Below are 11767 nucleotides of genomic sequence, written 5' to 3' on the forward strand. Positions count from 1 at the left end.
TTTCTGCCCTGGGATCGGTGTGTTAAGCCCTGAAAACATTTGTGTGTTTAGACCCTTATAGGTGGATATATCACTACAGCATAATAGGATCAAGTGTGATTATCCTTATTTAATTGTGGGAGGTCAAAGGCTTAGGAAGGGGCTGTGGAGAACAACGCTGGGCAGTTTCGCCGCAGTAACAACCGGAAACCTGTAATCGCCACCTGTACAGTTTTAAAAAGGTGCCTGAGCAATAATCTGACATATGATTTTTCACCCTGATCGCAGACTAAACATGTCTGCAGGATGGAGTTGATTTCAGAGAAAAGAAACTGAGCATTTTCTTTGAAAATTGACTGCTGGCATGGAACAAAATAATTGAAACTGAGAAAAAAAAAAAGTAAAATTATAGGCACTGGTCTGAGCTGCTCTTCTCTTTGGGAATAAGTTGGAGACCTTATCCCTTTTGATTTAATATTGTCTGCTTCTCCGCACCAATTTCATGGACTGCACCTTAAAAAAAAGGGGGGGGATTTTTGTGGAGGAATCCATGAGAGGCCTGTTGTGCTTTATTGTGCAGGAAATCATCCTTTTTTCCCCTCTTATTTTTGTCTAGGAGAAAAAATTACTGTAAAAATCCATACATAGCATGTCCTTACTGGAAAAATGGACTGTAGAGGGAAGAAAAGAAAAACACACAAGTGCACACGCACACACACACGCACGCACACACACACACACACACACTGGCTCTCATCATTGCAGGCAAACAACAACAACAATGCAGCAAATATTTTGTTTAATGATAACAATAGAAAAAAAAGACGCCTGGTGAAAGAGCAAATCAAATGATTTTTTTTCTTTTATTGTATGAAAAATATATCCATAAAACGGAACAATATTTACAAAAAACAGTTGCGCCATGCAGGGCAGACAGCAGCACCTTCACCATGATCTCCAGTATAAAAAACATCAGTGTCGGTTCTCTGGATTCAGACCGTTTAAAAACCGAACTTCACAACAATACTGACGAACACAGTGATGCGCACATCTCAACATCCCGACCGAGTCATTCACAGGCGCATTTACACAGAAGAGACAAGGGAGACAAAAAAAATTTGAAGGAATAAAAAGACAAACTTTTGACACATAACATAGTTTTTGTTCACAGGGTCTAGACTAACCTGTCTGCGGGGCGGGTGTGACAGGATGGTACAGAAGTCCGATATGACGCGAAGGAGCCTAACTGGATTACATCCTACGATTACTGTGATCCAACCATATCAAAAATAAATACACTTAAACAATTATTGATGGAGTAAGATCTATCTAGTTGGAGTTATAATACTGAAAAAAGGGAAAATCTGCAGCATTTTTTTTTTGTTTTCTCGACGTAGCAGCTCTAAAGAAAAAAAAAGAAGAAGAAGAAGATGAGAATCGATCTACACGTGAATAACTAGATTACTGGATTTTTCCAGCCTTTCTCTGTATTGATCCAGCCAGTCTCTGAGCTCCGTGATCCGATACCCCTCGGGTCCTCTGCCGCCCTGGTAAACTATCTTCCCCTCCTGCAGTATATAAAGTCTGTCGAAATATGCTCCGTACGCGGCGTTGGAGGAGTTCTCCATGCTGTCGACCACCACCAGGCAGCCGGGCACCTCCAGGCGCATCAGCTGCGCGGCGTTCAGCCGGTCCTCCAGGCACCGGTGTTTGGGAATCTGATAGGGCGCGTCGGTGCTCATCCAGCCGTCGGAGGGGTGCGCTTCCTCGATATACACAACTACAGAGTCTGCTATATCTGCGTTCTGCTGCACGACTCCCTGGAAAGCCTTGAGACGCGCCATGAACGGTGGTCAGGTGCAGCTGCCAAAGTTGAGGATGAGCGGTCTCTTGTCCTTTGCGTAATCGAGGATGCGGCTGCGCCTCTGATCCTCCAGCTGAACAACTTCGGTGTTGGGAGCTCCGTGTCCGAGGTGCGCTGCTTTCAGAAAGTCCAGTTTGTGACCGTGCCACACTGCCTTGAGGGACTCCAGGCTGAAGAGACGATTGGAGTCGGATATGCACAGGGGAGGATCGATGGCATCGTCCTCCTGCTCCTTCATCCTGAAGAAAACCCTTTTCCTTATGCATAAGAAGTCAAGCAGCCAGAACATGACTGCTGCCATCAGAAAACGGGGCAGCAAGGCGAGGCAGACTATAGCATTTTTAATAGCTTTGATAGTATTCATTATCACTTGTAAAAAAATAATAATAATACCCAACCCGAATTGTCCTTGTGCCGTGCCACGGTCTTGTGGGTTTGAAGTTGGGTTACTTGCAACTTCCCCTCTTTATAAAGCACCGGCAGATTTGAATGAATCACACCCCGCCTCCAAACTGGGGCCGAGGCCTCACATGGTGGGGATTACCTTCTGTCAACTCCACAGCTTTGAGTCACAGCCAAAAGCCAAGGGTACAGGCGAGGGTGCGGCACAGCAGCGCGTTATTTGGCGAGAGCAGGTCATCTACCTTCATCACTGGACTGTTTAAACGACCGTTTGAGTCCAAAAACAGCTCCCGCTGTACGCTCGGTGAAATCGTTTAAATGTTCCTGCGCATCATGTCTGACAGTCAGCCTCAAGTTGGAGCCGCTGCAGACTTTTTTCTACTGCAACGACAAAATGTTTTTTTTTTTTTTTTTGCCGCAGCGCATTTCCACAGATGTGGACCCTGCACTCCACACAAAGCCAGTGTCCTCAACTGATCCAGTACCTGGCATGTGCACACTGGACTGTTCGAAATGTCACTTCAGTACATATGTACCAATATAGCGCACATGCGCAACTAGGCGCTTGTGTTCACATGGGAGCCCACACTCACATGTTTGAACCCCCTCAGGAGTCAACATCCTGTGTTTGGAAAAAAATGACATGACACTTCAGAACGGGGTCAGGTTATGAAGAAAGGTAAAGAGTCAGAGATGGAGAGGTCACGGTTTTGAGAGAGAGATATTCCTGATAAAGAAAAAATATAATAATAAAGTCAGGAATCTATGAAAAGCATATATTCTGGTGAAGTATGATGTTTTAAAGTCTGAAATCTTTTTTGTTAAAAGTCGTGATTTTGAGTCAGAAACTGTTTTGGATCTAAGAGGAGACAAGTGCAGTATTTCCAGAAAATGTCACAATGTTGAGGAAAAGCCCTGAACATGGACAAACGGAGAACATGAGATGTTTTTGTGACTATTTGCTCATGTGTCCCCAATCCTCCGGGCCTCTACTGCGTCAACCGAAGTAACATATTAACTAAAAGACACAGACACAGACACAAACACAGACACGCATGTACTGTACACTACGCTTCCTGTCTGTCTGGCCTCGGGGGCTCGCAGCACGTAAACATGTCAGGTAATCATTCAGAATGCAAAGTCACTCCACTTGTTTATAAAAAAGAAACATTACTTTGCTGCGGTATGAAATCTCCCAGATTCTTACCCTTTTGTGTTTGAAAAAGGGGGCCAGGATCATTTTTAGAAAATGTGTCCTGGCTGATGTTTGGAGGCTCATAAAACTTAAAAGGATGTTGAAAACAGTCTCTGTTGGTTGCCTGTGAGGTGTTTGAAGAGCTGCCCCCCCCCCCCCCGTTTTTTTTTTTTTTTAGAAAAAGCAAACACTCACTTCTCAAACTAGTATGAACTAATCAGAAAGTCCAGAAACAACAAAACTGGACTCTTTGCTCACTGTCACCTCAAAGGACTTCACATACTGGGGGGGGGGCGAGTGCTTCATACAGACTACGTGAACACAGTGAGGTCACGCTTCTGAATTTTTGCACTTGGGAATGAAGGCGTCAACCAATAATGTTGTGCGAAACAAGCGCCATGTCACAACTCATGGCAGTATAGAATCAGAATCAGAGTCAGTAATCCTTTAATGTCCTACAAATGGAGAAATTTGTGTGCCACAGCAGCCAAAGGACAGAATATTAAAAAAAGAAATAGAAAAAAATAAACTTCTATAGACATATAGACATGATATTGTACAAAATTTAACAGTGTGACAGTGAAAAATCTACATTTTTTTCCTACAAATTATAAATATGGGTACTAAAAAAAAAACTTAAAAAAACGCAAGTGCAAAACCAGAAGTGAGTTTTGTATAGTGGTATTGCACAGTGCAGAGTGAGGTCTACTGGGAGCAGTGCTGATTGTAAAGTCTGACAGCAGCAGGAAGGAAGAACCTGCAATGCCTCTCCTTCACACACTTGGGGTGTTATTAGTCTGCCCAGTGCTGTGACGGTGACCTGCAAGGGGCGGGACTCCTGCACTAGCAGCAATGACAGCTTGTCCATCATCCTGCTCTCTCCCACCACCTGAACTGGGTCAAGAGGGTATCCCAGGACGGAGCTCGCCTTCTTGATGAGTTTATCAAGTCTCCTCCTGTCTGCTGCCGAGATGCTGCTTCTCCATACTGCAGAGAAAATGGCTGATGCCCCCACAGAGTCATTGAAAGAAGTAAGGAGTGCCCCCTGCACTCAAAAGGACACGAGCTTCCTCAGCAGATGGAGTCTAGGACTCAGAGGATATGAAATTACAGAGACAGTGTGTCGTGGGTGACTTAGGATGAGTAACCTGGATTGCTCCCTGCAAACACGGACTGATATACAGTTTACATAGTATTTACAGATGATGAGCCTAAGCTGATATATTCAGCCATGCCCTCTTTAAACCCACCAGATTTCTTCAATGAAAACAGTCATTTTACCCCACAGAGGACACGAGTCTCATCTACCACCACCTTGATCAGTTAGTTTGTTTGTGTTCTGACATATTTAACATCTCAAATGAGACATATAATGCTCATTTCAGGGTCATCATTCTATTTGGGGTTACTAGAATAGATTGACATGCTTTAGTTCTCCCAAATACCTTCCAAACACTGAGTCTGCGCTGATCAGGTCACACACACCTGAGCCAGCAACGCTAACAGCAACAGAGAAGCATAAATAATGAAAATATGGGACATGGTGATGTAGTGTGATGTCACAAAGTCACTAAATTAAAGGCAGGGCTACAGACGAGGCCTTCCAGGCACTTCAGGAGCAGCGTTTTCTGTGGGAGAGAGGAGCGTCTTTGGCCTTTCTAACTTTCACCACCTGAAGCCCCAGATCAGGTGGCTTAGACGAACCGCATGAATTCCACCTCCCTCTACCTGTCAGCGAGCTGGTCTGTGCTGCAGTGCGACCCCAGAGACCTCTGGGTGCCCCGTCGGAGCTCCGTAAGCTCGCACTGTTTTTCTGCCAGTCCTGCTTGGCCTGCAGTAAGCAGATTGCAAATTCAAGTCGCTGCCGGCGTGAAATGCATTGAAGCGACATATTTGCGGATCTGTACTTTGCATATTCGTGTCACTCATCCATAATGTCCATGGTGAGTAAACGCCTTCAGTTGGAATATCACTTGGACCAACCGTCTCTCATGATATTGTTCTATATTTTAACGGCCCAATACATGAAGGGAATAGATACCAAGGGTATTCCTTCACTTGTCTGCTCTCACTCCAGTTCATTCCGCGTTCTTAGACCTGATGCTCTCAAAACAATGCCAGCATCTTTTACACATCTGTGTATTCAGGCAGTTCATTTTCTCTCACCACACCGGTTGCATACTCTCAGGAACCACTTCAGAGAAACTCCAGAAAAAAAGAGTACATTGGTGAAATATTATAGGGAGACTTTTTCAAGGCAACGCAGGCCAGACACATTTTTAAAAAAACACTTAAGAAAGTGCTGCGCTCACCGGGGAGCCGAAGGACAACGCGCAAAACGCCGGTAAGAAACCACCCACAGAAACAAACACAACTTTTCAAGCTACAAGTGTAACAAGGCCACTGAGAAAACAATTCCCTGAGGAAAAGCCGAGACAGGGGCTAAAAGCTTCTTCTTAGTTTAAGGAAATCTTTCACACATAAAGTCTGCCGCACGCTTCAGCTGGTGCATGTGAGTTCAAACAACAGGGAGTCCAAACAAGCAGCGGCTCAGATGGGCAGTCATACTGATATGCTGGGCAAGCACGACTGCTATCGTATGTGTCGGGGCTGTCTTAAACCGAGACAAGCAGATGAAGATACACTGAGATAGCTGTAGGAAGCAGTTTGCATATATGACCATACAATATTATGAAAACATGAAACTGTCATAGGCTACATGTTGACATGTCTACAATAAAGGTCACATCCCGTACCATGTTGACATGTCTACAGTACAGGTCACATCTCATTCTGATTGCATGCATACAAGCTTACATTCATACTTTCATTCGCGATGGAGCGGCAGCGGTGTTACAGGCGACGCGGCTGCCAAGCCAGTGACTGCAGGTCAATACTGTGTTCCAACATTTGTAGGCGTGACGTCACCTTTTCTTTTTCAGAAGACTATTGAGGCATTTCCAGACATGTATACGGCAACACAACCAGTTATTTTGAGCCAAAACAAGATATTTTCCAAACCCTGACAAAGCGGCTTTTGCAGCTAAACCGAGCCAGGTCACAAACTCACAGATTTAACCATTGTACAGCTGCAACATAGAGAAACGTTCAGCATATCCGTGGTTTGCAGAATACTTTCACTGCCGGCGTTCTCGCGATCGATTGCCGTTATCATGATTCATGTCTACATTCAATATCCTCTGCGTTTGTTGTGTCAGTCTTTGAAAAGGTTTCAGCTCTCGTGCCTCATGCTTCACTACTGCTTCTTTTGCTCTAGAAGACATTCAGGCATAAACTTTTTCAACATGTGCTCTAATTTTTTTTTTTTTTTCAAAGGACCATTATGTAAAAATTGGCCTTTTGTGTCATTCGGCGCCCCCCAATGTTGGTGAGTGCGACACCAGTCGTCAATGCAAATCCCAGCTCTGCAACAAGGTACTAACTACAAACAAAACTCATGACTTCATAACAATGTTATGTGTACCATGTGTGTAACACTGTGATTCTACCCTCTCACCAGGTTTATTCTGTGCAATTCCTTTACTTTCATTTTCACTGATTAATTTATTCTTTCCTCCTATTTGTTGGCCACTTGGTTTTGATCAAGTTCCTTTGAGTTGAGTTCCTTATGAAACGCAAAATAGAGATCATACTTATACTCTATATACAGTAGATGTATGAAGGAGCTTCTTCCTCTTCACATTAAGTAAAGTCTAGTGCAGACCTGGCAACACCACCATTGTGTAGGAATTCAGGGGTAACTGGTCGGAGAAATAAAATATCATGTTCATAATTATGTTTTCACTAGTGTATGATCACAGGTCACAATCACAGATGATTTTTTCCTTCTTTCCTTATAACAAGTCTTTTACATCCACAGAGCAAGCCGGCCCCTCTTCCACCATGCTTTGCCCTGTGGTGTTTCTACAGTAGCAGACAAACCAACTAGCTCGGTTTTTTTTTGTGGTTTCAGAGGCCACCGTAGAGCAATGTGAGACAAACGTGTTCAATTGGTTGCCATCTGTAACCTCACCGCTAGATGTCACTAAATCCTACCCTGGACCTTTGAACGATAAGTGACCAGAAATAATGTCCCTATTTCACAATGAAAAATGTGATTCTGATGTGTCCTTTTCATCTTGAGAGAGAATACTCTCAGTTGCAAATTTATGTAATGGATGTACAGCATTAACTTACAAATAACTAAACCAAATATTATTCTGTGTTTCTACACTGGGGCCAAGTATACAGCTCTTCAATTCGGTCGGCAGCTTGAAAACCAGATTGAATCACTTTGTCTTAAGCCGGGGATTCACATCTGCCCTGATACCTCAATGATTACACATCTACGTATTACGTTACAGTGTACTCTAGATGCACAGGGAGCACGTATATCTTCATAACACACGTCAGCACGGAGATTTATGTTAACGAGTCAGTGTCGGGTCTTGTGTACCTGAGGGTGTTCTGTTCAGCGTCTGTGTCTGTGCTCTGCAGGGATTCAACATCTGGACACACATATTAGCCATTACTGGCCAAGTGCCATTCACTGGTCTGCTTATTCAACAAAAGCATTCCAGGGTCTAGTGAGCACATGGTATATTGGTTAAACCTTAATCTCCTGTTACAGTAAATCCATGTCATATTTGACTGCAGGGTGGCCGTAAACCAGACACAGAGGGGGGGCGAGCGGGGGATGTCATTCATTTGTCTGCAGCTCAAAGTCGTTGCGATGACTCATATACAGACGACGGGGAGTTGAGCAGTGAGATATCATGGTTTGTCTCAGTGTTGAGCCCGAAGTGCTAAACCAATACGTTTCCCATAATACCACTTTTACTAGGAGTCATATCATTTGTAAGAGAGCTTGGATGTGTCAGCAATGGTTAAGTTCAACTATCAAATCTTAAAAGAAAAAAAAAAATCTAAACTATTTGTTCATTCTTGTTATTTATTTGGCTTTTTTTTATTTTATGGAATTGTTCTTACCTTCCTATTTGTTTGGTGTTTTATATGATCTAGTTGTTTTTTATGAAGCTGCAAATTTTCCATTTGGATTAGCAAAGTTCTCCACCTACTCATCAGTCAGCGTGTTTCCATCCACCTGTTTTTTGAGCACATTTTCCATTTGCACATTAAAAACCTTTCCGAATGTTTTTCAGGCTTAGCTGAGGGGGGGGAAAGTTGTGTATAAATGCGAGCAAAATGCGAGCAAAATGCGACAAAGCGCAATGGAAACCGACTTAACAACTTAAGTGCATGCATGTGTGAGTCAAAGGTAGCAAAAAAAAAAAAAAAATGGCGGCAGACAGAAACATCTGATCCGTGTGCAGTGACGAGGAGACTAATTGAAGGTGGATTAAACAAAAAATGGATCACATATACACATCGTTTTCCATTTGAGATTCGACTGCCACTCTTAAGTACGTCATCTCACTGAACCCGCAATTGTTTATCTCAGTTAACCAACACCTGATGTTCGGTTATTCACATGTTGTGGTAACTGGAGTTATCTTGATATCACTGTCGCTTGATATATATCAGTAGTTAGATAATTAGTTCTAAACCATCAGTCGGTTTGTGTTTGACATCAAACTTGAAACGGCATATTGCAAACCTTTATGTATTAAAATTCCATTTAAGAAAAAAATATGCCAAACTATCACTTGTTACAACATCTAAAACTGAGACATTTCTGTTCTTCTGTTCTTCATCACAACATATTGTATATTTTAAGGTTTTTTTTTTAAATTTTATGTTGGTCCACTTGGTTATCATCGGTTTGGACATTTCTCACCATTTTATGACTCTCTATAGACCAGTAAGTCGAAATTAATATTTTTAATGGTGCCTCTGTAATAATGTAATTGCTGTTTTGATGTACTAACAAACCAAACGCTGTTGAGTGTTACAGCTTTCAAATATGTCCGGTGTGTGTACGATCGCCGACCGGACTTGATATCTACACAAGATAAATGCGGAGCCTCTGCTAATGCGTCTGCTGTGCTTTCGTTATTGCTACGTATGACAGAGTGCTTTTTAATGAGGGCAGCTCATTTGGATTGGGAGGCAGAGGGATGACGGTTGCAGCTGTAATGAGTTCAACAGCTGACTCATCATTCCCCATTCTCTTTGTTGGTGGACCTATTTTAACGAATCGCTTGTCTTTTTGTCCTTCAGTTCTTGCTCTCGGAGGCGGTTTCTTCCCCTCCAACCTTCCTGCGCCGCCCCCCCCCCGCCTTTTCTTGCCCGCACTGAAACTGTATTAACACTCTATTATCTGAAGCCTTTTTACTTTCTCACAGCAAGTAAACAGAAGTGTTTTCATGAAAAAAGGGCTCTCCCGCTGTGCCTAAATTTGCTTCGAGGAATTACTCTTTTGTTGTTGCGGCTGAAAAAAACCAGAGATGAATTCGAACCTGCATGCTTACTTTTACCTCCAATAAACTTTGCTGGATTCTTGGCAGCGGCTCCAGGTTCATCTGAGGACAATGCAGATCTGGGAAAACAGCCCCTTTTTTCTGCTGCTTACTTATTGAGGTGGCAGGGATCCAGAAACCACAACTGATGGAATATCATAAAGACTAACCCACAAAACAGATTTATGATAAGTTTCAATGCTGGCTCCTTCTCTTTCAAGTCACTGATATCTCTCTCCTTGCACTGAATAGAATGGAGGATAAAAATCTACCTCTTCCCTATCCTCCGCTTCACCTTCCACGACCCTGTCTAAATCAAAGAGCGCTAGTGTTCATGCTCAACTTGAATGAACTGCCGTTGCCTGCCCTGTGGGCTGTTTGTATCTCAGCAACTGGCGAGCCAATGAGAAGCGGACTAACATGTTATAATAATCTGTTTCGTCTTGCCGGTCACATCGCTCACGTGACGATTTTAAAGAAGCATCGCAGTTTGGACATTTGGTTCCCTGACAGACCCCGAAAAGCACCACATCTAAAAAAGACCCCAAGGACAAGCAAACCATAAGAATCATTATTTATACAGAATCTTCAGAGAAGCACTTGAAGAATATGTGAAAGAGAGGAAAGGGTTGTAATTATAAATCTATGAACGCCATAAAATGCCCTATCACAGTCTGAAAAATATTAAATATGATGCCAGCGTCGTTGAAATCATCATCGTTTGATAGTCTCCCAACACTAAAACATCACACCTATGGTGACTTGATTGATGGCACTGTGATGCCTCTGCAGTGTAGCCCGAGGCTTCAGGGTAGTGTTACACACATAAAACACAATGACAATTTTACAGATGAACTGCCTGCACGTCTTAGGTGACGCGACACGCCGAGACACTGCCTCGACGAAAAGAGATGTAGATGTCGGGCGTATGACGGGCGTCGCCGTTTCATCATGCGAACACTCATAGGATGTTACATACACAATTACATATGCAGGTTTAAACTGTGATAGAGTGCTCGGACACAACACCAATTCAACGCGCCACAGTGAAGACAGGAGCGGGCAATAACCGACACAACTTTGCTCTAGGTGTGTGAGATGTTTTGCAGATTTGTGCCCGAGCTTGTCTGGGTTTTATGGATATATATGTCATAAATGTACAGAGACAAAAGAAACCAAAGGAGTGAGGCCGGGGGGGAAATGTCAGAAAGAACACAGAGTTCCTTGTGAGCTCAGGGGACACACAACACATTCATTGCTAGACAGGCAAAGCTAACGTCCCGTAAATTAACATTTAAAAATAGAACATGTAACATTTCCGTATTAAAATGTCTAAATAAGGCTAGATTATTAAGTATATTGTTGAGTTTTCCACGCATGTTATTCCAAATGATTCCAACAAACCCAGAGAAATCCCTAATTTGGTCTGTGTTGACGGCACGTTTCGTTTACCCACCTGTCCCTGTAACGGCCCGGAGAGAGTCAGACGGAGAGGAAGGAAGTCAAACGTGACTTAACATGACACGAATTAAACTTTAAAACTTGACCCCGTCTGGGAGGAAGGCTGAGCCGCGTAGATGGATTTTTAATCAGCGGCTGCCCTCATTTAAAAATTAGAGACCAGAGCTCCCATGATCCTACGCTACCTCTCCTCAAAATTAAATACAGTGTGGGAACACTTCCTCTCCTCTAGGTGGCGCACATCTGTCTTTCTACATCTGCGGCAGTAAATCTCCGCTGCTTGGTTTTCCTACCAATAGTTTAGTTTCTCTCTCAAGACATTTTTGCATAATAATAAAATCGATATCTGAATTTAGCAGCATTAGTTTCATGGTCCTGGTGTTGCACGGTGATTCTAAATGTCTGTAGAGTACAAAGGCCTGTAGGTGGCGCAAGTGGGACAGCCTC

General features: G+C 43.2%; 1 protein-coding gene across 1 annotated transcript; it reads right to left on the reverse strand.

The window, feature by feature from the left end:
• Positions 1-823: 823 nt before the first annotated feature.
• On the reverse strand, positions 824-2839 carry dio3a (iodothyronine deiodinase 3a). Its single transcript, XM_037071745.1, has one exon. The coding sequence runs from the start codon at positions 2205-2207 to the stop codon at positions 1422-1424; it is 786 nt and encodes a 261-aa protein (XP_036927640.1). The 5' UTR covers positions 2208-2839; the 3' UTR covers positions 824-1421.
• Between the last annotated feature and the right edge of the window lie 8928 nt (positions 2840-11767).

Source organism: Acanthopagrus latus, chromosome 16, assembly GCF_904848185.1.
Source record: "Acanthopagrus latus isolate v.2019 chromosome 16, fAcaLat1.1, whole genome shotgun sequence".
NCBI lineage: Eukaryota > Metazoa > Chordata > Actinopteri > Spariformes > Sparidae > Acanthopagrus > Acanthopagrus latus.